This window comes from Malurus melanocephalus, unplaced genomic scaffold (assembly GCF_030028575.1).
Source record: "Malurus melanocephalus ecotype Western Australia unplaced genomic scaffold, MMel_1.1 scaffold_178, whole genome shotgun sequence".
Classification (NCBI taxonomy): Eukaryota; Metazoa; Chordata; class Aves; order Passeriformes; family Maluridae; genus Malurus; species Malurus melanocephalus.
Genome location: NW_026623410.1, coordinates 1,391,240 through 1,418,284, shown reverse-complemented (window position 1 = coordinate 1,418,284; position 27,045 = coordinate 1,391,240). Strand labels below are relative to the sequence as shown.

Sequence of the window (27,045 nt, the reverse complement as noted above, 5' to 3'; positions counted from 1 at the left end):
AATCGAATTTAAACTCGATTAAACTGCACCTAAATGTAGTTTTAACTTTGAGAGAATACCCTGCCTGGGGTTGAAGGGACTGCAGCTCCTGGCCAAGTGGGGCCTGGCTGCTGGGGTAAATCCTAGCCAAGCCCGCTGCACCAGGGATGTCTGTGCTAGGCTGGCACACCCTTGAACCTGCAGGGTGAACACTAACCCTGCAGGCTGTGTCCCTGCAGCGCCCCACGGCCTTGTCCCCACCACCAAGAGAAAGGCCAAACCCACCCAAACCAGCTGCCACATGACATGTGCCCAGCATCCCACAAAGCCCAGATGGGAGGTGCTGGATGTGGCCCTGGACGCTGCCAAAATTGGGGTTTGGCATGGCAGGAGTGAGACTGGGTCTTGCTGTGGCCACACCAGTACCTGAGGGGAGAGTAAAACCCCAGGAGCKGCCACCTGCACTCTGCTGTAGGCTCTCTGCACCCCACAGCACCCTRCTGGATTCCTGGGGGGCTGTGCGGGAGGCACAAGTAAACATCTGCATTTATGATGATTTCCCCCACTTTTTTCTATTTTTTTTTTTTTTTTAAAGCACATATGTGGTTGCTTTTTTTCCTTTATTCCCAGCTGGGAAACTGTAGGGAGTTGCAAGTAACTCAGCTGCAACTGGGAATTCCAACTGCATCACACACACAGGAGCCTCCTGCGTTTGATGCTGGCCAGTTCCCCCAACATTAAAAATCTTCATTTCCTTCTGCATTCCAAAAAATATCCAGAGATATTTTTCCCCACTATCCTTTCAGGCTGAGTAAACTCCTGAAGCATCAGGATACCAGATGCTGTAGTCTCCTGCAGGGAATGCATTTACATTTATTCTAATGTAGGGAAATCATCCTCATGCAGCCATTGGGAAGCGCTCAGAGTTCCTCAGGGGAGCGGCGTTGGGGGACAGCATGGGGACAGTGACTCCAGCCCTGAGGCTGGGGGCTAAGGGACACACGGTCAAACACCCGGGCAATATTGGCAGCCCAGCTGGAAATCACTTTTTTGTTCCACCAGCCCTGCTAAAGGGATGGCTTTGCAACGTTTTGACTGAAAATGTTTGCTGAAAATTTTCAATCACTGGAAAGTTTTAGTGCAGAGAGCTTTTGGAGCTCCTCCCTGGCATCGCCGGGGCTTTGAGTTTCCCTTGGCCGCTGCTCTTTTTTTGTTTTGCTTTTTTGTTTCCCTCCTTCCTTATTCTACTGAAAAAAAMCAAGGGAAAAAACTGGGGGAAAAGCTAAATCCACGTTTATTAAGARACAAACCCTTCCTGAGCCGTGGTCCCTCTTGCCCTCAGCCTCTGCCAGGAGAGGTCCCCAGCTGGTTGAGGTCCCCAGCTCGCTTCCCAAGTGGGCAGTGCTGTCTTTGCCAGCACTGGAGGAGCACCATCCATGGGGAGGGGGCTGGATGGCAGCAGCCTCCTGTGCCCACCAGCTCCTGGACACAAATCACCCAGGAATTCTGCTGCAGAGCCCCTGTCCCCACACGGGACTGGGGCTCCCCTGCTGCCGGGATGGCAGGCGGGTGGGACACGCCAAGGCCAGGCTCAGGGAACATCGAGAGGCTCCCCATGAGCCTGTGCCAAGGCTGTGTGGATAAGGGGGTTCAGGATCCCCGCCCCGGCTGGCACTACAGCCCCCAGCATGCCGCGCCGCCGGCACAGCCTTGGCGGGAGCACAGTGCAGCATGCCGGGACCCGTAGTCCTCCTCCCGTCCAAAAATGCCATTTTAGACCTTCTCTGGGCTGGATGCAGCCCCATTTTCTGCAGSAGCAAGCGCCTCCCCAGCCACGGGCTCGCTGCCTCAGCCCGGGACGTCGCAGCCGTCCGGGGAGCGAGGAGCAGCCAGCGCGTCCCGGTGGCTCCAGCTGCCCCGGAGACCTGCCAGGAGCACGGCCAGGGGGCTGGGGACATCACCCTGTGGGTGCTGCAGCCGGCAAGAGCCCCCCAAGAGCCGAGAACTCTCAGCCGTGCTCCGAGAATCCCAGCCGTGCTCCGAGAAATCCCAGCCGTGCTCCGTGCTCCGTGCCACGGCATCGGTCCGACGGGACACGGGGCTGGGGAGCCACAAGCGGGCTCCTGGCACCAGCATGGGGCACGATGCTCACGAGCATCGGAGCAGTGGCCTTGTGTTCCCCTCCCCAGCTGCCCCGGAGCCTGGCTGGGGGACCCTGGGGACAGCAGGGCCTCTCTGGCTGACCAGCGCGGCCACCGGCTCTGCCAACACACACACAGGCGGGAGCTGAGGGGGACACCAGGGACCGCTGACCCGGCATGAGACACAGGGGGAACACTGGCACTGGGGGTCAACTGGCAAAAAAGGGGCCAATTGTCACCTGCCCGAGTGAGGCACAGCCCTGCTGCTGCCCCAAACCCTTCCCAGCCAGACCCACACCCCAGCCCCGCCGGCTGGGCTCCGCCACGGAGCACGGCTTGATCCGCATTCCCCCAAAATCCCAAACTCGGGGGTTGAACGCGTCCCCACGCAGCCCAGAGCGACTCACCGGAGGGGAGCGGGGCTGCGGCGCAGGGCGGGCGGGCTCCTCGCCCCTCGCCCGGGCCGGGRGAGCCAGGCGAGGAGCGAACTTCCCCGGGCTGATGCAAGATGCCTCTGGGAGCTCGCTCGAATTCTGCGGATTCCTGGGAGCCCGCCAGAAGTCCCACAATCCTACATCTTGCACATTTGGTTTCAATTAGGGAGCGGAGAAGGGGAGCCAGTCAGCGATCCGGGCTGGCTTTTCGGCGGAGGTTATTTTCCTCGGCCCGAGGGAATGTGCGCAAAGCTGTAATTTACAGCAAAACCCATTCATAGCGCAAGAGAAAAAAAAAAAAAAAGTCCCCGTGGCCGGCAGGAGGACTTAAAGCAATAGGCAACGTTTGGCTTTCYAGTGCTTGCCCCGTAGCTGTGGCACGGCACGTGTGGCCAGGACCCTCCTCCTGCACTGTGGGGCCGGGTAGAACACCCCCAAAATGCAGGCGATGGGGATGCTCCACARAACCCCAAAGCTGGCACAGAATCCCACATGGGCTACCCCTGTCCGGGCCCCTGTGGGGAGCGTTTGGGACTCCTGCACGGGCACACGTGGCCAGGACAGCGGCCAGAGAGCCAACCTGCCTGGCACAGGGCAGGGAATCGRTGCTCCAGCGGGCTCCACGCGGGGCTGGTGGCTCCACATCATTTCCAGGCACCAGCTTGGCACCGCGGCTACGCAACGCGGCAGGGAGAAAATAATAACAATAATGGGCTCACGATAATTCTTGTGCAATAGCAAAAACCACAATTAAGGAATTTTTTTAAAAGCTTTTTTTATTTTTTTTTGGACTGTTTTGGCTGTATTTTATTCTACTCTCACATTATGCGAGGGAAGCAGCACCCCTGGCAGCAGGCCAGCAACTCCCTAAAAGGCTTTCCTGTCCCACCAGGCACCCCAAAGCCCCAGGGCTGTAGCCTTGCTCCTAAACCAACCTCTCTGCCATTCTCCCAGCCTGGAATCTCCAAACCAACCGAATCACAGGCAGGGGAAGCCGCCCCCTGCCCACAGCAGGCATTGGTGACCCTCGCCACTGCCACCAGAGGGCCTGCAGCGCCAGCTGAGCCAGGGGTGCCCAGGGTGACAGAGGCAGGGCACAGCTGTCCCCGGGCTGGCAGGGAGCAGGGCAGAGCCGTGCCCGTGTGCTGCCCCAGATCAGCTGGCAGGGAGCACAGGCTGCCTTACGTGCGCAGCAACACAAACACCAGCCAGCCAGCTGCTCCCCTCCTGTACCTGGAACTGTACCTGTTCTTTGTGCTMCAAGAACCTGGCAGCAGCCAGCAGCACCCTGCCCCTCTGTCCCAGGRCCTGATGCAAAGGTGGTGGTCTGCAGAGCCAAAACCCCAAAGCCTCGGCCACACACACAGCCCGGCCAGGCTGCGGTGAGCCAGCAGCAGGCACAGTGCCAGCCAGGACCCCTGCACAGCCCTGGYGGCCCAGGCACAGTGCCTGGGGAACCCAGCAGCCACCTTTGCCCTCAGGGGACGTGGGGACTTCCCCCAGAGGGAGTGGTTTGGATCCCATTCCCAATCCTGCAAAGGAAAATCCCTCCCCAGGCAGAAACGGGGCAGTGGGAGGCTGTGACCACATCAGGATCAGGAGAGCAGCTGGCCAAACTCTACTCTTCTTCCCAAAAAATATATTCTTCCCAAGTAAGAGGYGAGGCAGCTGCTGTGCCTGAGGCAACCAGGACACCACACACCCTGGCAGTGGCTCTGGCAGGAGCCCAAGAGCCCCTCCAGGAAAAGCAGAGGGCTGGAGGGCGCGGTGCCAGGCTGGTTTCACCCTGAGCACTCAACACAACTGCCTGCTCCTACCTGCTCAAGGCTTGCCACTGTTTGCAGAAATCCGAGGAAAGTGCAACTCTGCTTCCTCCAGGAACACCCCAAATAAGYACTGCAGGCTAGGGGACCTGTCTGCAGCCACCTTTGCTGCACCAGGCACAGCACTTAGCACGATACAGTCGGSTCTCTGCTCCATGAGCCTCTTGGTGGAAAGCCACTGTCACTCAAACACCACCACATGACAAACAGGAGGGACTCAGAGTTTAATTGGGTGCTTCCAGTTGTGCAATATACAAAGGATGACCAAAAGGGAGGACATGGGCAATGACAAGGACCCTATTAAAAAAAAATAGTCGTGTAGATTTAAGAAAAATAAAAATTCAAGATTAAACCCAGTCCCGTACCATAAAAATCCTCTCTCTGCATGTACAATGACTATTACTATATACATGTTTAAAAATAAATGCCCACAGCCTGGAGTGCAAAGAGCAGCACCACAGCCGTGCTTCGTGGCGGGGGAATCCATAAAGTGTTTGGTTTTTAAATTAAAATATAAATAGAAGCGTACAGCGTGCCGAGAACCGAGTGGGTTAAATCCTCCTCTGCACAGGGTTGGAGCGAGCAGGACCAGTCCTTAGTCCCAGCTCTAAACCTTCATGTGTCCGAGTTCCTGTGGGATGGGCTGCCCTGCCCGGGCACCACGCTGCCCCTACAGCCCATTCTTCACCAGCTCGTGGATCCCRTCCTCGTCGATGATCAGAGGTGTGCGGAACTCTCGGTCCTTCACGTATTTTTCCAGACCCTACAGGAATGAGAGGGGCTTAGGAGCACATCACAAATCATCTGCTCTGCTGAGCTRCTCACAGGTGGCTCTGCTTCCCTCCTGTGCTGGCAGCTTGGGGGGCACCACCCCAAAAAGCTCCCCAGTGTATTAGAGTCACGATTTTGTGGCTTATCCCCTAAAAACCCACTCCCTCTGCAAGGCCCCCCCTGAGCTCTGCAGAGCCACTACTCACTTCTCCTCCATAGGAGACCAGGGGAGAAATCTCACACTGGATGGGCAGGTCGTTTGCATCCTTCAAGCTGCAGAGAAAAAGGAACAGTCAGGAGAGTTGTGTACACCCCACAGGGGACACGGATGGGGCCCAGGATCTCCAAGGCCGGGCGAAGGATGGGGGGCTGCCTGGGGCAGACCCTGCCAGCGCAGAGCTGCCCTGGGTTAGTCAAGCCTTGCGTGCTCTCCACAGAGCTGCGAGCTAGAGTTTAGATACCAGCAACGACTGAAAGGGAAAAGAGCTTTAGATGGGGCTTCCATGATGCCTTTCCACGTGTGTAAGTACCTACAGCAGCGCCTCTGCCCCCAGCCCTGCTGTTTCTGATGCTGCATGGAGACTCATCACCCCTTCCTCCTCCTCCTGCAGCCAGGGGGTGATGTGAGATGCACTCACACAGCACCTTCCCATCCAGCAGCCAGGCAGGATGCTGTGACAACACTCGCTGCACCCAGGCTGAAGCTGGTTCCTGCTGCCACGCACTCACTCAGACCCCTCCTGTCCCAGGTGTGAGTAAATAAAACTCACCCGTTCTAACCCACACCTGTGTTTGCCTTGGAGTTAGATTCAAGATAGTTGTTTAAAAAAAAACATTAACTGGTAAGGAAGGGTAAAGGCAGGACAAGGTGCATCCTTTCTCCTCCACTCTAACTAGTGTGATAAGCCTGAAAACAGCTGGAATTAAAACAGAGATAAAACAGCTGTATTCCAGCAGAAAGTACCTGACAATACAGCATCTGAAGAGGGGGAAGGGAACAAGATTGCTTGGTCTGTGAATCATTTACACTCACCAGCTCCAAGTCCCAGCACCCCTGTTTCCACAGAACACACTGCTGCTGACGGAAGAGTTAAAGCTTCCCTGTGTATTCCCGTAAACCTTCCAGCACTGAGCCAGGGGCTTTCCCTGCTGTCATGGTCTGGATCTTCCAAACTCCAGAGCTGGAGTCACACAAAGCCCAGCTGGCTGCTGCGCTCACATTCACACATGCTACATCAAAGCCTGCCTGACGTTTGCTTCGTGTTTTTAATCCCGTTTCAGTCTGCCTGGCAGACACAGGGAGATGGGAGCCATCTCCAGCTCCAGGATCAGTCCCAGCTTTGCTGTGACAAACCAGGGAGTGTCATCAAAGGAGGTGCCAGGGCTTCCCAACAGCATCCCCCTGTGGGGTGACCTTTGGGGGCTGCGTGCAGCCACCCTGCATCTGTACCGGTGGCATCAGCCCCATCCATCCAGTCATCCCCAGCAGCTCTCCCTGCAGAAAGGAGCCCAGCAGGGAGCAGATCTGCCTGCRCCCGCCACCAGAAGCGGCACCCACCATGGGGTGACATGCCATGGCCAGCATGCGGCCCCGAGCCCCCGGCCCCGTTAGCCTGGCACGCTGCTCCGCCTGCAGCCCGTTAGTCCCTAAGCACAGCCCCGCCACCATGCACTCGGGACATGGATAGTTACTTGTCATTGACATCTGCTGGGCTGGCAGCTGACCTTCCGTTTGTGACGCTACACGGGAATAAACAAGGGTTAGTGAGGGGGGAAAAACAGAGCAAAACGAGTCTGGGGATTGCCGATCTCCAAAGAGGGCAGAGGGAGATCTTGTGGTTGAGGGATGCTCGATGCAGCCTGGCTGCTGCATGGATCTGCTGGTGCCACCTCCTCCCTGCAGGGGCAGCCTGGGCTGTGCAGTGGAGGCTGGCAGGACTCAGTTCTCAGGTGCTGAATTGGGGAGGAAAGCTGCTGCTGACTGAGCGAGCACCACTCCACTGTTGCCACCACACAATCTGCCACCCAGGAGAGGGGACCCTAGCTAGTCACTTCAGTGACACTGTTACCGGTGCTGGGATGGCCTCGTGCCTGATACCCAGCCCAAAAAGGATAAAGGAGTGACAGGAGCAGCAACTCACCGCGGGATGGCAGGGATGCGTGTGCCATTTTCATCCACAAAGTGGCCCCCTGCATTGAGAACCCAGCAGTGGTGCAGGGACATCAAGGCATGGCGGGCTGTGGTGGGGTTGTCCTTGCCATTCTGGCTGTCTGCATTCTTCAGGGGAGAGAACTCGTCCTCACGCAGCACCTCGTACACCACGAATTTCCTGTGGAGGGGGGAAAGCAGAGCATGGGAGGGTCACGTTTGGATACYGTGATTGCTTCATCGTTTTGGCTTCTCCTCTGCCAGGGCTGTTTTCACAGGRGGAGGGGAGCGCCTGGGCCCTAGKGTCAGCAGATGCTCCTCTGGCCCWGGAGCCAGGCTCAGCCAGAGACATGCAGCACCCATCCCTCCAGCTGCTCACATCCCTGCTCATCTCTGAGCACAACTGTCCACTGCTGCTGGACAGCACAGCAGCTGGCATCCCATCCTGGGCACACCCTGGCACARCCCCACAGGCTCTCAGAGCTGCCCCAGGGAGAGCCAGCAGCCTGTTCCCCACGGAGAGTAAAGGACATACTTGGAAAACTGGAAGATGTCAAAGACGAACTTTTCCATCTTAATCCCGTTGGGTTTCTCAGGCTGGATCAGCTGCCCTGTGGTGATGTCCACGTGTGGGATCTTCTTCTCAGCCACGTGGTGCTGCAGCTGTGGTTCGTAAGTGCTGCAAGGGGCCAAGAAAGAGATGTCACTYGCCTGAGCAAGCCACGTCCCCAGCTCAGACACTGCTGCAGCAGGACAGCCACTCTGCTCTGACCCCAGCTGCCCCAAGACACTGGCTGCTCATCCCCACAGCAGCCAGGAGAGACAGCCCCACATGCCCACACCCTGGAAGCAGCCACCAGATCTGGCCAGGAGAAATGCTATCCTAAGGAAGGGACTGTGCAGAGGGGTGGYGGTCATCCCAGCACACCTGGAGCTCACCCAGCAGAAAGCAAGGCACAGCCAGCTCTGCCCAGCACCAACATTCCTGTTGTGGCACCCCAGCAGCCCCTTACTTGACCACATCTTTGAGGAAGGCSGTGGTGAAGTAGTGATTGGCGATGTTGCCGGCGTTGAAGAGCAGGCGCCCGTCGGGGCCGCGTTTCTGGGCGGTGGCCAGGGAGATCTCGCTGTACTCCACCACCTGGTACACGCCATCCACCCGGCACACCACGCCCACCGGCTCCGTGGGGTTGGTCTTCTCCACCACCTGCCCGAGCAAAGCACCGTCAGGGAAACACCCCAAAGCCCCGCACTTCAAACGCGCTCCCTCGGATCTCTCAGCCCTGACAAGGTCATTCCAGGGGATGCTGGAGCCCTCCCCTCCCAGGTGCTTCTGGCAATGGGGACTGGAGGAGGCTGGGATGGCACGGCTGGGTGACAAGGTGTCAGACACACCCAGAGGGTGCAGGCAGGATCTGGCACAAAGCCAACGTGCAGCAGGCACGGATATTTTTAGCCAGCTTGCTGTGCACAGCCAGAGGGTTGCTGGCTCAGCAGAGCCATCCCCYTGACCTTCCTCCCCCTCCATCTGGGCATGGGATACCCCAGCAAATCCCTACCCATCACTGTCACCACAGAGGGGTGGCATGTAGGGGCACAGGGCTTTCTCCTTCCTGCATGCTAAGTTTTATTTCCTCTTTCTCTCATGCAGGCCAGGAGGAGAAATTGCATTCCCTTTCTCAGTTTGCACTCTGAAAGCTACAAGACCAGTAAGTCCTTTCACCTGTTTGCCAGAGCCAAGCCCAAGGCAAACAAAACCTCTGCCTGTCAAGCCAGTCTTTAAGTAAAGCTTTGAGGGTGCAGTGTCCTATCCACAAGACATGGGGCTGGTCCTGTGCCCAGGATGTCATGCCCTGGGGACAGCTGGCAGCCTATGGCAAGGATCCTGTCTGCCTCTGCTGCCCACAGCCACCCGGAAAGAGCTGCCAGCATCCGGGTGTGAGCCAGGCAGCCGCTGGGCTCCTGAGSAGCCTCTTTGCCCCAAAGACCTCTGAGGCTGGGCCTGTCAGTGCCACATTCCTGTGCAAGGCACAAGAGCAGTGCCATGCAGGGCTCAGTGATGCCAGGGGCAGGCAGGACAGCCCCAGGGGCAGGCAGGACTCTGGCACCGTGTGTTACTCCACCAGTGAGCTCCAGGTACTCAGCCAGCTCTCCTGGCTGTGGCAAGCCGGCAAATGAAGGGTGAAAAGTCAGAAAAGCCAAGCAAGGAACAGGACAGACCCCGGCTGGCTGTGCAGAAGCAGTGCCTGCCCACTCCCAAAACCATACCTTGGCSCCGCAGTCTGCTCCCTTCTCCAGGCAGAACCCGATGAACCTGGGGTCAGCCACCTTCACCAGGATGTTGTCCACGCAGTAGACGTGGACACTCTGCACCCCTCTCCGCTCCATGTCATCCATGATGCCGTGGGAGCCCAGGGCCCGRTACAGGCCCCCATTGCCATCTGCAGAGGGAACAAACCATTGGGGCTGCAGCAATGCCCAGCTGTCCTGTCAGCCACCCACACTCATCCTCCTTCCCCAAGGGCTCATGTGGAGGGTCACCAGCCCYGCCATACCCCACCCTGGTCCTCCCCCACCATGACAGACATCTCCCAGCCTGAGTCAGACATGGGCCAGCTCACATTGACGACTGCCTTGCACAGGCTGCAGCCCCAAAAGCTGGTCCTCAGCATCCTGTCTCACCCCTGTCAGCTCCTGGCCACCAACCTGGTGCCATAGCAATCTTGCCCTTCTCCTCCAGCAGGATTTTCCCATCGAATCCCAGGGCAGGCAGCATGCCCTGCTGGAAGAAGATGACATTCTCCTTCTTCAAGCCAAAATAGCGATGTTTCCGGAAGAACTCCTTGGTGGACTCCATAGTGCGGCCACTTGTCATGATGTACCTGTTACAGAGCAGGAGACACACAATGAGCAAGAAGGAGAGGCAGGCGCTCACATCCCTCATCCCAAATGCAGGGAGGACCCAGCCCAGAGGATTTCGGGCTGCTGACACCCACCAGGCTATGCCAACCTACCGGGCCTTGACCATCAACACCAGCCGGACCCTGCCGACACCACCCCACGAGCCGTGTCCCCCTAGGCCACCCCCGCGGGCACTGTCCCCCCGAGGCCGGGACTCACCAGGGGATGTGGCAGGGAGTGCCGTGCTGCTCCTCCGCCAGCTGCTGCAGCCGCCGCAGGCGCTGGGCCTGCAGGTGGAAGAGGGTCTTGCGGGAGGGCAGCCCCACGTCGCACATGCCCTTGGGGTAGGGGACGCCGAGGCGGGTGCCCTGCCCGCCGGCCAGCAGCAGCACGGCCACTCGGCTCGCCGCGATCTCCGCCAGCCCTGGGAGAGCACACACGCGTGGGGCCCGCCGCACCGGCTCCGCGCCGGCTCCGCGCCGAGCCCCGCCGCCCCCCGCACCTACCGCGGCTCTCCCAGCGCGGCACCAGCCCGCGGTCGCGGGAGGCGCTGCCCAGCACGTCCCGCGGCACCGGCTCCATGCGCGCGTCCAGCGCCGCCGCCGCCCCGCCGCCGTCCCCGCGGGCACGGCGGAAGAAGCGGTTGATCTCGGCCACGTCCATGTGGCGCAGCTCGGCCGCCAGCGCCCGGCGGGCCGCGCCGTCCAGCTCGGGCCAGAAGCGCAGCACATGGTCCTGCTCGCCCGCCGCCAGCCGCTCCCGCAGCTCGGCCGTCGCCGCGTCCCCCTCAGCCGCCACCGCCTCCATCCCGCCCGCCGTGGCAGGGCCGCCGCCCCCCCGTCCCTTTATAGCCCCCCGCCCGCCAATGGCCGCGCCCCGCGCCACGTGGTGCGCGCCGCCCGCCCAATGGGAGCCGGGGGCGGGGGCGGAACGGCCCGCCCCTCTAGCGGAGCCGCCGCCAATCGGAGCGGCCGCTGCGGCGCCGGCGGGGGCGCGCGCCGGGGGCTGCCATGGCAACGCGCGCCACGTCAGCGCGCGGCCCCGGAGGGCTGAGGGGMGGGGAGGGRAAAAACCCCAAATCCACCCCAAATYCACCCCAAAAAGCGCAGGCGAGGKCCCTGCGGAGGAGGAGTCCCGCACGGAACAGCCCAGCCGGGCCCGGGAGCCTTGCGGCGTCAGCAGCGATGAGACACCCSCCGTGCCGTCATCAGGGGTCGCGCGGTGTCCCAGAATGACAGCATATTGGGAGGGACCCGCAGGATCATCGGGTCCAACTCCTGGCTCCGCACAGGACACTCCCGAGAGCCACGCCGTGTTCCCAAACGCCTCTCGAGCTCTGCGGGGCTCGGTGCCGTGACGGCTGCCCCGGGTAGCGTCAGAGCGGGCTGCAGCCCAAGCACTGCTCACCCGCCGCCGCCTCGGCCCCCGCGTCCCTTCCCGGCCGCGGCACATTGTGCAACTCGCAGCATCTCCCGGGGAGCTTCCTGCGTCAGCAGGCGCTTTGCCTGTGGATAGCATCACTTCGGAAAGCCTTGCGCCAGCGGCGGTGGGGAACGCGCCCCTGTGGGGTGTGAGTAAGCAGGAAGCCGAGCCCCGAGTGAGCGGGAGGGGACATGGGGGCTGTGGCCAGGCAGAGGTCATCCCGGCGCTCCCGCCCGGGTTTGCAGCTACAGCGGCTGTGGGGCTGGGGGAGAATGCCTGGGGACCCTGGGGACAGGTARCTGGGGATATAATTCGTTTTATTAATATCTTAACAGGAGTTTTAACAGTACAGAAATTACAGGGTAAATCACAGTTACTGCTCTGCTCCCTGGGTGGAATGCAGCTGGCATGACTTGAAACCTATTCCACGATGATTCCCCATACACACACACCTGCCAAGGAAGGAAATGAGGAAGCAGAGTGGAGACACGGTGGCGAGGCTCGGTGGAAACCCTTTCAGGGAGGGAGAACTCGATGGTACTCTGTAGCTGATAAGCTGCATACCCCCGTCAACCAGGGAAGATAGCAGATGTCCCGCTGCTGAGCCAACARCTGTGGTGAAATCCCACTCCTTAGAGGAACTTTCTTCATTAAAGCCAAATAGTAATWTTAACTCCCTCCCACAGTTACCTGCCTCCAAGGCACAATCACCCCTCACTGGGCAGGCACTCTGTGACTCTATTTGTGACTGCACCTTTGAAAGTGAAGCAGAGAATTTTACATGCATCAGTAACAAAGGTATGTATGATTAGAGTCACTCAAGCTCCACCTAAAAACAAAGAAATAGTACAAAAGTAAGTCAAGAACAGGGGGAAAGTGAGGAAAGACTCCATCATATCTGCTGGGATCAGTCGAGGGGCTGAACCGCCTTCTCCTCCGGAGGGACGCCTATTGGGAATTAGAACAGGGGCAAAGGAGTTCTGACAGTCACGGGTGCCAAGCACAAATACCAACGCTGCCATGGCTGGGTCACAGCCCTGCCCCCCAGCCCGTGGCCCTGTCTCTTGCTGACTGAGAACTCTCTCCATGACATTTCAGTGTCACACAAGAACGGCACACTGCACAACCATTTCGTACTGAAGCATTGTTTATTAATCACCTGTATCAAGCACACATCTGCTCAGCAACGGTGCATGACGGGATACAACGGTTGACATCTAACCCRAAGGGAGGCACGTGGTTACAGGATCCGGCACAGCAGGAGGAAGTGTACTGAACCCTCTGGAAAGAACCCGGGTGCAACACGGTGCTCAGGCTATGTTGTTACGAGGCTGAAGACCAGTGAGAATAAAATTAGGAACACAGCTAAGATTGGAGCTGACTTGTGCTTTGGCCAGTGATTTAAACACCAGACACCCTGTGACTAGGATAGGAATACGTAGGTCAGTGCCACACTGAGGGTTTTTGGGAGGGAGCAGCACAGACCAGGAAACCCAGCGAGCATCCGAGAGGAAAGCCTCAACACTTCTGCACCTCAAGCAGGCAGTAATGCGGAGATAAGGAAAGCCAGGCCCATCCCAGACACACCACGACAGATGCCTTGAATTGAATTATCATGCACACTTCAGATACAATCTAGAGTTCAGGAACTCTTAGGTTTTAGCAGGGCTAAAACTTATGCTGAGACACCAACAAGTCACTGAGACACTAGAATGAGTTTTGTCTTGATAGAAAAAGTCTTTGAAGGCAGAGGGTGAGGAATAACAATAAAATGCTTTTAAACCTCCCTGCACCCCGAAGCCTGYAGAAGGGTGGATCCAGTGACAGGACAGAGATCAACATCTTCAACTCTTGCTAGGAGGAATATAAAGAAAAGCAGCTTTGGGAATTTTGCTCAGCTCARTGCTCAAGCCTGGTCAATGAACATTTGGAGAAAAATATCTGGTAGCATGAGTTTGCATCTTGAGGATTTATTTAGCTCCTGTTAAAGAAGCTGAACAAAACCCCAGCCAAACTCTGGTGAAAGAGCTGCTGTGCTGCAGGAACAGGCTGTAGCTCCTCTCTAAAGATCAGTCCTGGCACTTCTCTATCTTTAGTTGAAAATCGAAAGCATATTTCTGACTGAAAAAGAGAGATGAAAGCTTGAAAGATGACAACAGAGCAGCTCAGAATCCTAGACGAATGCACGTGAGAAATGTGTTTCAAGTTCTGTACCTGCACCCCAGCATCTCCCTGTCCCAGTACTGCTGTAGGTGACAGATGTCACACCCTGCACCCAGGGGAGTTTCCTGTGGCCCCACCTGGGCTGGCACTCAGCAGAACAGGAGCTCTGGGGTCTGCTCCTGCCAGCTCAATGCTGCTGACACGGTGGCATTCAACATGTGCATGTCTGGACCAAAGTGCTTTGACCCCTGGCTCAACCCACAGGGACAGCAGTAACACAGAGCTGAGGAGGTCAGCCAAGACCCAACCATACTTCAAACACTGCTCTTCACACAGGAAATACCCTCACCCAGTTAATCATTCTATTCCTCCCAGACACTAAAAGGTGCTTTGCTGCAAGGACAGTTAAATTAAAAGCAATGAATCACATACCCCATCTATGCAAAGGCTGCTTAACAGCTATGTACACCAAAGTAGCATCATTCCCAGAAAAATCTGATCAGCAAATCACACCTTAAAACTCATTGCGGGATTTTTTTTTTCCCTGGCAAGCCCAACATCCCAAAGGCAACAGAAGAATTCAGAGATTGGTCCTTTCTGGGGGAGTTTGGGAAGGGCCACAGTAGACAGGACTATACACCAGCACAGAGAGGAATTCAGACTCATAAAATGCTACAGACATTGGATCTCCTGACACACCACACACAGGGCAAAAAGTCAAGAGGAATTTTTAAGTGCAGGATTCCAGCAAGTCCAGCATCAGCAAGATGCAAACAGTACACTGCAAGGTAATTCAGGTATAATTCCAGGGAAGGTCAGGGATGGTTCAGGCAGCTGTCTCCAAGTATTTCAGCTGGAGAGAAGGATTCACGAGGACGCTCCTCCTCACTAAAACTGGTAGCAAGACCACAAGCCAGAATACACTGGTGACYCTCTAAACAGGGCTGTTTGACTGTGCCCATCAGAAGCAGACAGCCCACCCTGCAGGGAGAGGCTCTGCTGGGTGAACAGGTTTGGAAATCCCTGCAAAACAGCCTCTGCCTACCCACGCCAGCAGCTGCAGCCATAGGACCAGAACGTGCTCTGGGGGGAAAGTGAGGCTGCTCACCACAGTGTCTTCCCCAAGGGCATGTGGCTGTCGTCCCTGACACTGTGAAAGACCTTCTCCTGGCCAGTCAAGTCTGATGACTGATTAAGCCCTTTCCATACAGGATCTCAGATTGCCTCAGGCCCTTTTTGTAACCTAYGAAGGACCAAAAGTGTCAGTGCTTCTAATCTACAAGTATTAATGGGTTAATGCAAAACCAAAACGCACAACACAGAAAAGCCAAGCTTGGGACCTACAACAGACAAATATTTGTTCTTACAAGACTCCCAGGGCAGGAGTCCTGCTGTGACACAAAGAATACTGTGTGCTGTAGCACTCCATTCCAAATATATCACCGAAAGATGCTTACATATCACAGATGATTTGGCATCAGAGCTAGGGAGCATCAGTGCCAGCACGGGTATGTGCTAGAAAGATGAATCCACATGAAGGGTTTTCACATCTACTCAGGCTACAAAGTGCTTACAGGTTGTGTTGGGACTGAGGCTGGCACTGCTCTGGCCACRTCTCCACCATCAGTCCCGGCCCGCCCCAGGCACACAAGCAAGCTCAGCTCCCCACAGGCAGCATCACCACACCTCACTGCCCCAGCCCAGCATGAGACGCATGGCTCTGCTCAGGTCACGGCGACAGTAACCCCACAGGCTCAGCAGATCCAATTTCACTCTTCCACCCTCTGTTCTGCGTAAGGAGACTCAAAAGTCTTCCTGGTCTGGTTTAGAGAGGATGGTGTTTCTGCTGCTTTATTATAGGTATCAACAAAAAGCAGGCAAGCCTTCCTCCTCCCCTTCCTCCTCGCCCACACTGGAGAAGAGTACTTGCRTTATAGGAAAGTTTAACAAAGAAATCCTCTCCCTGGAGCCAAGCCCAGCGCTAAGACCAAGACTTTGGTCTCGCTTCAAATCACTGAAAGGCCCTTGCCAAGATCTGCTCGGCCTCCTGGGCTCCCACTGTCACCRCTCCTGCCACCCGAGCGCCGCCGGGGGCAGAGCCACACCCCCTGTAAATGAGCAAGCACAACACACACACAAGCACACGCTGAAAGCCATCCCGGCCTCCTCGGCACATCACAAAGCAGCACTAAAGTTTCAAAGCCCATTCAAGTCCTTTGCACGTCTCCTTCACAGATGACTCGAAAGCAGGGCTAGGAAGCTCTTTTGCACATTCAATTGTAAAACATGTGAGGAAGAGGAGCAAGACAACTCTCCTGATTGTTGCTACTGCCTACAGCAAGTTTTGGTACAGATATCCTCTCTTATAGGCACTCAGTGGGTAAAACGTAGCCACAACAAACTTGCCATCAAAAATCTTTCCAGTCAGCATTTTTTGGGCAGCTTTGGAATCACCAGCATTTGCATATTCAACAAAGACCTGAAAGAGAGAGAAGAGAAATAGGACTTCAATGCACCATGCCACTTGCCTCCTCCCACCCCTGCAATCGGGGAAGCCGCTCCTAAACAAATTTTTCCCCTCCATCCTTGGCTGAGCAGAGASCTCTGGAGCTAAATGTTGAAATCCCAATTTTAGAGATTCAACTCCTGCTCCTCCATTTGGTAATGTGGTAGAAAGTATGCTGATATTCTATATCCTCAACAATTCCTCTCACACACAGTGGCTTCTCCYTTTCATTCCTTCCATCCATGCTAAATCTATCTGGGCACCTCCCAGGTTAGGTAACCTTACATAACCAGGAAGGAACCTGTGCTGTCCTTCAAAATAGCCATCTATTTTTAGCACTGCCATCAGCCAGGAGATTTCCAGGCACTGAGCAGCAGTCCTGCAGCACATGGAACAGCTTCTTCCCTCCAGTCACTTACTTGGCCTTTACCRGGATTCTCCTTTGGAATAAGCAAGGAAACCACCGGTCCATATTTCTGACACTCCTCYCTTATGTCTTCCAGGATATCTGAGAAAGGAAAGAGTTGGTAGTCTTTCATTTTGCAAACTAGGGTGAGCCAAGAAAGTATTAAAGGTGAAATTAATACATCAAGAACACCCAGACAACAAATATTCCTTTCCTTTTAACTTAAAATAACAAGGTGACACAGCAGAAACYGATTACGGGTCACAGAATGAGATGGAAGTGTCTGCACTGAGCCTGAGGAACTCAGACCTGCAGGCAGTGAATGTCCAACAGCACAGTGCTTTTCCTTGCACACARAGGTACTTGCAGTAGCTAAAACATGAGGGATTTACAAGTGCCCACTTGGAGGAGGGGAACTAAAGTAGATGCCACAAAACCTTCTTTGTGTGAGCAGAACTTGGCCTTTAAACTCATGTCCCCAGAGCTCCCTTGCTTGTGTGCCACTCATGTGGATTTGACAGCAAGCAGAAATGCAAATTCCACCAATGTACCTGCCATCTATCACACTTTAAGAACTCCAGTGAGATACTTTAGTTGTCTGGTGAGATCTTGAATAAGTTCATCAGCAAATTTTTAAGGATCTGTGCTATTGGGCTTCAGAGTCCTGTAGATGTCCAGCAGAAGCTCAGAGCCACAACACATTATTTTTTGGGCATCTAACCACAAAATAATAAGTGTTTTTTATTTTTGTAACTTGGGATTCTTCAACAAGTCTCTACAATCTTTGCTTTCAATCTCAGTCTGTTTTTTTTGGTGCAGTTGACCCCTTGCTACCAAATCTCAGCAGAGCAGCTCTTTGCTGCTCTTGTGCCTATTAATTGTTCACCTGCCYGCTCTCACATCCCCAGAGCCAAACAAAACAGAGCCAGCAAGACAACACTGCTATATGGGAATTGCACCAACCTTCATATTCTTCTTCACACTGCAGAGAAGCATCACTTAGAACATTTAGCAGCCTCAGCACAGGTGTGGGAAGCATCACCAAATCTTCAATATGGGGAGCTGTTTGACACCCACAGAATTAAAAAAATAAAGTCAGTATCAAAGGAGCAAGCAAACAGGAAGTTGACTCAATATTCATTACAATGCAGAAGCACTTACTGCTCTTTGCAGTAGTTTTGYTTCTCTCCACTATTAACTGCATTTACAGTCTGAATTCTCCATTTCCAACTTGACTTTACCTGTGCACTGAGAGACTCTTCCAAAGGGTTCAGTGCACCCTGCAATTATTCTGAGGCCAGCGTCTGAAATTGCTTTTAAAATTAAGGCTGGAGTTGTGTCTACTCAGCCCAGYCTCAGAAACTGATGGGACCCCAAGAACTATGCTAGTTGAACAAACTACCCCATATATATATATGGAGAWGTGAGAAGATGAAATAAATACTCTGCAACCTGCCTCTCCTGTCACTGTTCCCAGGCAAGCTGAAAACAAGCTGGCCAGCTTCTRTAATTCCAATTCTTAACCTATACTAAGGCACAGGCCTCAGATCTCCTCAGAATAGCTTTTAGTTCTTCCCTGAACTCCACACAAACCATCTTTCCCTCAAAATCCAACCACAATCCACTGTTTTGAAGACCATTAAAGTTACTTAAACTATGCAGTACTGTAGAACCAGGCATGACTGCAAGAACTTCACAGGAGCAGAAATAAAACCTTCTGGGCACTGGACATGAGACACTTGGCTCTAGAAAACAAGCAGCTCCAGAATGGCCCAGAGCAGGGTAGCTGCTGTGGGAGAAGGAAACAGTCAAGGAGCAAAGGCTAATGGCAAATTATGAGTGTCATATGAGGCTATCCAGTCCTCTAGAAAACCAAAGCTGTAGGGATAGTGTCACTTCTCCAGGAAAAAAGCTTCACTTCATGTTCATGTACAGGAGTGGCAAGCCATGAACAAATTTAAGATCTGGGCACCCAATCTGCAGTACTTGGAGAGTGTTAATGTGTTTATTTGTTTTGGCAGCTACAGCAGCTGAACACAATAGCAGTACCTCACAGCTCTGCCACTCCATAGTGAGAGGGGAGAGAAAAGGGAAATRGCTTCATTTCTCCAGTCTGAGCCTTCTGTGTGCAAAGTGAGATATTACTTCCTAGGAAATCCTTTTCCAAGCTAAGCACACAATGCCTGCGAGGGAGCTGACAGGCACAGTCAGAWGATGTTGATCTCACAGTGCAAGAAGAGATGCAAGGCAAGCACAGACGCTGTAAATCTCCTCCTGCCTGTCATGGGAGAGTCCTTATGAAAAGCTCAGAGTATGAAAAGCYTTATCAGTACAGATGAAGCCCAGAGAGCTCTCAGGGGCAGTGCTTTGAAGAAAGGTGCTGCCTTCAGATAACCAGGCAYTTTCCAGCTCCAAGTAAACCTCTAGGACTATTCCTCCACAGGACTATTTGCAACCAAGATGCATCAGATGAACTGAAGACTGAAAGAACGTTTAAGTGTCGCCATGGTCTTATATGCTGCCCCTTTCATTCACAGAATGAYAGAATTGCTTAGGTTGGAAAAGACCTTTTAAATCATCAACTCCTACCTGGCAAGGCCAAGCCCACCACTAAACAGGTGCCACATCTACACATCTTTTAATGGGAATAGTGACACCACCACTTCCCTGGGCAGCCCGTTCCCATGTTTGACAACTCTTTCACTGAAGAAATTTTCCTAATATACAACCTAAACCTCCTCAGGTGCAGCCTGAGGCTGTTTCTTCTTGTCTTATTACCTGGGAGAAAAGGCGGACACTAAAGTGAACCTGTCCTTCATTTCACATGTCTTTTTTCAGAGAGGCAGACAAAACAACCCCTAGAACTCAGAGACACCTTGTCTTCTTGCATCCAAGTGACAAATACATTTCTTGCAATGCCCTTCTGCCCTAGGAGGTACTTTCTGCCCAGCCCCTCTGCTCCTCTTCAAATGCCAGGTGACACCAACCACACTGACAATACAGGAAAGGACTTGATGAACTGGAAAGTCAAGACCTGGCTGGAAATGACAAGGAAAGCCATTCTCAGCTGTCTTTGCTCCAAACAGAAAAGCTGTTTCCAAGCGAAAGGCAATGACAGATCATTTTCTGACTTGCTGGGAAAGCAACACTAAATGCTTCTTTGTGCAAACAAGCGTATGTGCAAGTCTGGCAAAGAAAAGAAGCAGCAAAGAGAACGAAGAAAAATGGAAGCTGTTATATAAGCTCCAAGCACTAACCACAGAAACACCTTCCTCGGTACAGTTAGAGGTCTGTGTGTTTAAAACCAACCCAGAAAGCAGTGCCAATATACAACTCCCTCTGCTCCAAAGAAATACTGSCTGCAAGGTTCAGCCATGGGAGGCAGCTTTGATTACAACAGCTCCAGCCACTGGGACACAAGTTTGAAACAGGAATGAGTTTGTTACCTTTGCCTAACATACAGAAACATCAGTATCTATAAGAAGCAATACTTAATAACTGTCTCTGCAAGATACACCAAGGAGCTTAAGAAAAGCAGGGCTAAGATTCAAGGGGAAATGCTAGCTCAGCTCGAAGCATTCATTTATGCTGCAGAAAACCTGGATGCAGAGTTCTTCTCTGGTGTTCTYGAAAGCAGACAAGCTCTGGAGAACGCTACTGTGTCTCTTTTGGAACAGAAAACAGGGAAGGACACAAGCATAAACAAGGACACAATTTCACCTTCTGCTCACTCCATGCAACCCTCATGGGGAGGTCTTGACAAACACCATTATTTACTGAAATCAAAGCGAAAGCACCAGATGAAAGTAACAGTGACATCTGTCCATGACCTGCCACACAGGCACCAGAAGAGGCAGGCCAGTCACTGCAGAAATTAGCTCACACCACAAGAACACACTGGGACTATCTGACCTGTGCAGAGGCAGCAGCAGATGCCACCACCAGCCACTGCCCAAGGCATTCACATTCCTGGTGATTTCTGAACTGGGCAACACTAGGCATAAGAAAACCTACCCACCTACCACAAATAGCGCTGCACTCTCCAAAAGTACCTCAACTGTAAGATGTTAGGTGAATATTCTGGTTATTTCTGTCTCCTCAGATGAATGCTGCTGCCAGTACACCCTTGSGGGTTGAATTCAACCAGAGTCCAGCTAGGGAAAAGTGACAGGCCATGGGGCTGGAGGGGCAGGGCAGCATTGAGAGCACAGGCATGACTGAGTTCCCTGCTGTGGTACCATGGAGAGCTGGCAAGTGCCACAGAGAAGCAGCAATGAAGCCAGACCCAGAAACAACAGTTAATTGCCCTCTGTGCTGCTTCCAGCACATGCTGAGAGTCCTGAGAAGGGGCCACAGGCACAGCTTACCAAAGGGAATGCTGAAGAACGGGCTGCATAAAGCCTTCTCAGCAGAGGCTCGTTTTCCTTGGTCACAATGAAGCATGCTGCAAGAGAAGACACCTTTATGTTCATGCATGTGACATTCCTGCACTGACAAATTCCACCCAGGCTGGAAGCTACAACAGAGGAACACCCTGTCTTTGGGGTGGTTATGGCACAAGGAGAAGAGCAGGAAGCACATCTTCCATTTCTCAGCTGAAGCACACCAGAAGGATAACCTGAAAGCATTTTGGGTAGATGGTAGAGCAGGCTTTCTTTCTTGATGTCTCTCAGCAACAAATAATGGAAACTGCCCACTTAGAAGTGTACAAGGAACACAGCATGTTCCTGCTCCACMTCCTCAGGCCATTCATCCCACATCTCAGGCATACATGCAGTCTCMTGAGAGTGATCACACTCCAAGGTGCAGCCACATCTTTCCACAAATGGGATTCAAAGCAGCTAAAAACCCAGAGCTCGCCTGAGAAWATCCCTAACTTGGCTTTATCAGAGGCTCCTGATACTGTTTCTGCCAAGTTGTGGCCTCATTCCCTCTGTAGCCTCAAAGCACAGTCACAGGACAGTGAAAACAATCCCCTTGGCAGAYGACTCAGGAGAGTTGAAAAAGTGCCTTTGAATCCTGACAGCAGTGCAGAGCAGCACTTTCTGCCCCCCTCCCTCATTTTTATGATAACACTCCTCAAAAGCAGCAATTGTCCAGTTTTCTTCCAATACAATCTCTTGGCTGCAAGYACAAAGCAATGTAACAGCAAATGATCAACATCATGAATGATACTCTACATGCTTACTCCAAATTACACCAAAATCAGAGGAACTCAAACATCTCTGCTAATGCTTGCACTTGTTACCAGCCCAGTGGGAAATTCAAGAACAAAAAAAAAAAAAAAAAAGAAGCATTTGGTGTGGGCTCTAAGTTGTTAAGAGCAAGGCTTGACTTCACAGAGTACATCTTTAAGCAACAGTTATCAAATATGCTACGGTACCTTTTGATAAGGTCTCTGAGGTGATAAGCTGGAATGGCTGAATTAACCACCCCCTCACTGGCAAATATGCGATCAATGATGGCAGAACTGTTTGTCTGGAAAGAAAAAGAAACAGTGACTAGGCTGGTAAAAAAAAGATTGTGCAAAGCTTTCAATATCGCACCATTTTCTGGACTGGATGCACAGGACTGTGGTACTGTGGGGTTTTGTGAGAGCTCCCCAGTGCCCAAGCCTCACATGCTAAATTGGCAGGCTCATATCAAACGAAATATTTCTCATGCAGGAAAATCTGCTGTTACTGTGGAGGTTATGATACTGAAARGATACTCTTTCTCGAAAGAGAAACACAAAAAGGTATTTCATACAAAACACACAACAGCATCAGGCAGCAGGCTCACAACACAGAGCTTTCCTCTTGTTTTCTCAGGATCTAGCCTTACAAGATCCCTAAATTAGAGCTAACATTAAACTAAACCTAGCAAATAATTCCTGTCATTGTGCTGCTGAACGAGYCGACAGCCATCAGCCACTGATTTTGCTGTTCCTCCTGTGCCACACTACAGGCAGAACAATTTGCCTACCAAATTGTCACAGGACATATACTCCAAAGAGAGACTCCTGGAACACTCCTATTTCAGTAACCTGAACACAGGTAGCATTCAGACATGCCAGTCCCACAGGGCAGGTAGGTCTTGGAGGCTCTGGAATCTTAATTCTCAAGGCAATAGGATTAGATAAACATCCTGGAAACACTACCTAGTTGCCAGGTGCTACCTCACAAATCCAGATTACGAACAAGAAGCAGGCGGATTCGTTTGGAGCAAGCAAGAACTGTCTCACCTTCCATTCCTGAGATTGGACTGTATGTTTCAGTTTCATTCCTGAGAACATTTCCAGTAAAACGATTCCCAGACTCCACAGATCCACAGCAGAGGTACACTCTGTCTCACTCTGGAGCCCTGCCTGTGCCAGGCAGTTCTGCAGTTCTGCCTCTGGAGCCCGATACCCGTCTGTTTGAATATATTTCACATCCTACGGGAGATCAAACACACAGAAAAAGTTAATTTTCCCAGACTCAGCTTTTCTACTCTATCCTTAAATCAGTTCACAGATATCCTTCCAAACAGGTCCCCAAAATACTGCTGCTAAACTGACAGAAATCATTGTACAGCCAGTTGTGTGAGGCAGGCAGCCCAACTCCCTGTGCTGCTGTGCTGAGGGAAAAACAGGACTGTCTGGAAAAGAAAACATCTCCCAGCAAAACAGCACTAACATCTGACCTCTGAAAAACTGCACTGCTTGGAGAAAGAGGCTGGATGTCACTGTGGACTGGCCCTTTAACCTCTCCTACATGGAGAAGATGCTGGAAATTCTGGGATAAGGGTTGAACACCCGCAATGTGCTCCCACATCTGCTGCGTGAGAGTGCTAACAGCCCTGCGTGAGCACTGAGGATCAGGAGCTGCTGCCATTATTCAAGTGCTGATGTTCTCTGGAACAAAATGTTAAAAGAATGAAGCAGGCAGCTAAAATGCTCAGATAAGAAAATCATCCAAGGGACTTCCCATACACCTCTTMCCTCTCCCCCTGAAGCCTCAAGTGCTGCAGCAATCAATACCTGCCCAGCTGCCATAGCTGCCTGCTCCAAAGAAAATAGGGAATCACAGAATCACACAAGTGCTGGCTGCAGGAACTGCCCTGAAGGCTCCAGTCCAGCCCCCAGCTCCCAGGCAATAMCTGGTCAGTGAGCTGTGGCTTTGTCCAGCTAAGTCTTCTAAGTGTCCAAAAACAAACTGCATGCTGTGTCTTTTTAATACATGGGGGCTCGTTTTAGACACACTGATGCAACTTAAGGAATGACAGAAGTCTACTTCCTCCTGGATAAGACACAGGATTATAAATTCTTACCATGAGAATATATTCACACCAAGATAATGTGGTTCTCTGACTGAAAAGAAATTTTACAGAAGACATCTTCCGGCAGCAGAGCTCAAAAGCAGTTTACTAACTTAACCATCATATACAAACTGCTCATGGGTGTCCCTTCTCCTATCAGCAGGGAGCAGAACCTCCAGCATGGCAAAAGCAACAACYTGGCACCTCCCCAAACAATATTTAGAGATAGAGAAAACACTGTGGTCAACAGCACTAGCAAAAAGAGCAAGATGGAATTTCACTCCTACCACCCAAAGCTTTTGAGAGCTGTAAGTGGTTGAGACCTTGCTCTGTGTACAACCATTCCCAGTTAAAGCAGCAATAGCAGGAAAAATTATGTAAGGATAAKCTTGGCAGGGCTGTCATAAATAAAAGTAGCATGGATTTGACTCAGATAAGGAAATTATGCTCATAGGCTGCTGCCCCAAGGCAGGGGTGGGGACGGGACGCTGGTACCTGGTGCACATTCAAAGCAAGGTCAGAAGGTTCACCCACACAGCCAGTACATTTCTGAGAAAGGACAAAGGAAACTCAGCCCAAATAAAGCAGACTGGAAGGAACCATGGAAGCAAATAAAACACCCAATCAACTATTATGAGGCAACTCACACAGCACAGAGCAAAACACAGACCTGAATTAAATAAAAATATCTGCATTAGACACAGGACACCAGGAGTTGTGTATTTTGCTGATAGACAGCGACAGATTACCACCTCAAACTCAGCCAAGAATGTGGGAGAACTGAAGACAACATGGGGGAGTTAAGAAGTCCAAACATTAAAAACAACTCCTGCACCAAAGAATTCAGGGATAGGTCACCCACACAACCCTCTGATATTCACAATCAGTAGGCTGTGCTGTCAATACCAGGTAAACCAGTAAAAAAGTATATAAATTTAAAACTGCTAAGTGAGTAAAGTGCGTGGAACAGGGACAAACCAGGACAAYGTAGGCAAGTCACAGAAAAAAAATTTAAGTTTGCTTCCATCACCCAGTGATTAAAGGCAAATGTGATACGAGGTTACCTGATGGAAAGCTTTACTGAGAMTCCTCACAGGCTGCTACTGAGAGAGAGAGGGGTGAAAGGAAGATCTACCAAGCCAACAGCAGAACCTCCTGAGGGTCTCTGATTCCATCAGAAGCCATGGAAAAGAATAAAATGGGCAGGGACAGACAATGCAGTATCACTGAAACAAAAGTGACAGACCCAGCAAATGGGAAAAGCAGAGCAGAACAGGCAGAGACTGTCTGTGTCTGTGAAGAACAGACACTGCCCACCCAGGACAAGATCATGGGCTTTTGATACACGTGGGAAAGAAACAACCAGACTTCCTGAGAAAGGGAAACTGCTTAAGATATGGTGAAAGTAAAGACAAGCACAAGGACACTGCCAGAGATAACACACTTGACTGGGAAGGTTGATTGCAAAGCCTGGATTACTACCACACATGAAAAAAAGGAATTTTACATTTCTGGGTGCTCCCACTCGTCTGACCACATAAGAATTAGCAAACTTCCCAGGAAGCTGAGACACCACTTTTCTCAGTGCATCATTCACAYTGGAATTTGTAGCACAAAGGCTAAGACATCAACAGAAACCAGAGACATACTAGGAGAATGGGAACACAAGCTTCTGTTTCTGGGCCCAGACAACATTTTAGCCTTTTCCAGTAAACCCTCAGCACCAGCTCAGCTCCTACTCTGACCAGGTCACTTTGAAAACATCACAGAGCCACGCAACTCAACACAGAACCATCCGCCTCAAGAGTAGCACATTCCAAACCTGATTTCCCTCTTTGAAGCTAAGTCCAAAGTCAATGAGCTTAAAGCATTCCTCCTCTGCGCTCCACAGGATGTTTCGTGGCTTGAGGTCTGCGTGCACATAGCCTTTGTGGTGCAGGAACGCCAGGGCTTCCAGAACATCTCGGGCGCAGTGCTGGATCATCCACATGGAGCAGCCCTGGTTGCTGGAGTGCAGCAGCAGCTCGGACACGCTGATGTCCAGCAGCTCCAGCAGCAGACAGCGAGACGGGCCGTTGGCAGAGTAGTGGTTGGTGAACACGCCATAGAGGGTCACTGCAACGAGACACAGGGACAGGCATCGGTGACAAGCACATGGCCAGCACCTCTACAAAGGCTGCAGGAGGCAGCTCAGCTCTTTGGTAATGGGTGATGTCCAGAGGAGACCCAGGGAGGAAGCAGCAAGGGAAAACCAGCCATGTCACCTCTACGGGCTTCAGAGGACGGGCTACTCTCACAATACCCACCRGGCTCTGCTAAAGCTCCTGCTCAGAAGGACAATCTCTGGGACACAGATAAGCACAKTCCCAATAGGCAAACTGGACATAATGGCTCTCTTCAGAGACATGTCACTCTCATCCTGTGACAAACCTTGCAGAGTGGGAACCTGAGCAGTGTCTGGGTGGCCAGGCACACCACGGCATTAAAATGCATTTCACTCCAACAAAAAGTATCAGTAGTGGGTGAACTTGGGCGCTTCCAGCAGCCACCTCTAACACACAGGTTTCCTCCCTTCCCAAGCTCATTCCCACCCATGAAGGCAGCCCAGAAGTTCCAGCCCAGAACCAGGCAGGCCAGCAAGAACACAGTCCCACTGCTGTCCCACAGGGAGCATAGACCTTGCTGGGGCTCTGGCACCCTGCCCAAAGGAGTGACCTGCTCAGCCCATCTCTCCTGCCCACCCTGGGGATGTCACCTGCAGATCTCCCACCCAGAGATGGGGTGGGGYAGCCATGGGGGTACCAGAGAGCACCCAGTGCAGGGGAGCTGCTTGGCAGTGTCCAGGCTAGAAGCCCTCAAACCTGCCCACCCAGGGGTGCCAATCTGAGGGACACATGGGCCTGGGGGTGGTGTGTTTGGGGGCCAGGTTGCCTGTATTCCCAAAGGAGCTGGTGGCTCTCCTCCCTGGCTGGGGAAGTGGTTTGGAGACACCAGTTTGGCCAGGGCCAGACTGCCTGGGGGGGGAGCTCTAGGGCMAGGGGATGCCTGCGAGGAGGGTGTTTGGGGATCGGG

The 27,045-nt window shown here is 52.8% G+C and overlaps 3 protein-coding genes across 3 annotated transcripts in view; all 3 read right to left on the bottom strand.

Annotated features, from left to right (window-relative positions):
* The window catches only part of DDR2 (discoidin domain receptor tyrosine kinase 2), a 12,867-nt gene extending 10,098 nt beyond the window's left edge, over positions 1 to 2,769 (bottom strand). The window contains exon 1 of the mRNA XM_057372826.1: positions 2,528 to 2,769. The gene's annotated coding sequence lies outside the window, so the exon portion shown is untranslated. The remainder of the gene's footprint in view (positions 1 to 2,527) is intronic.
* A 1,808-nt stretch (positions 2,770 to 4,577) lies between these two features.
* Positions 4,578 to 11,005, bottom strand: UAP1 (UDP-N-acetylglucosamine pyrophosphorylase 1). Its single transcript, XM_057372825.1, has 10 exons — positions 10,705 to 11,005; positions 10,418 to 10,622; positions 10,004 to 10,179; positions 9,566 to 9,738; positions 8,311 to 8,504; positions 7,833 to 7,976; positions 7,290 to 7,478; positions 6,841 to 6,888; positions 5,355 to 5,421; positions 4,578 to 5,140 (listed from the first exon to the last, which is right to left on the bottom strand). The coding sequence occupies exons 1-10, from the start codon at positions 11,003 to 11,005 to the stop codon at positions 5,048 to 5,050; spliced, it is 1,590 nt and encodes a 529-aa protein (XP_057228808.1). The 3' UTR covers positions 4,578 to 5,047.
* Positions 11,006 to 12,731: 1,726 nt separating this feature from the next.
* Positions 12,732 to 27,045, bottom strand: part of UHMK1 (U2AF homology motif kinase 1) — a 14,785-nt gene continuing 471 nt past the window's right edge. Inside the window, exons 2-8 of the mRNA XM_057372730.1 lie at positions 25,796 to 26,140; positions 22,919 to 23,110; positions 22,079 to 22,173; positions 21,063 to 21,139; positions 17,659 to 17,757; positions 16,709 to 16,797; positions 12,732 to 16,262 (exon numbers count right to left, since the gene is read on the bottom strand). Of these exons, the coding sequence (XP_057228713.1) occupies positions 16,116 to 16,262; positions 16,709 to 16,797; positions 17,659 to 17,757; positions 21,063 to 21,139; positions 22,079 to 22,173; positions 22,919 to 23,110; positions 25,796 to 26,140 (1,044 nt within the window). The 3' untranslated portion in view covers positions 12,732 to 16,115. The remainder of the gene's footprint in view (positions 16,263 to 16,708; positions 16,798 to 17,658; positions 17,758 to 21,062; positions 21,140 to 22,078; positions 22,174 to 22,918; positions 23,111 to 25,795; positions 26,141 to 27,045) is intronic.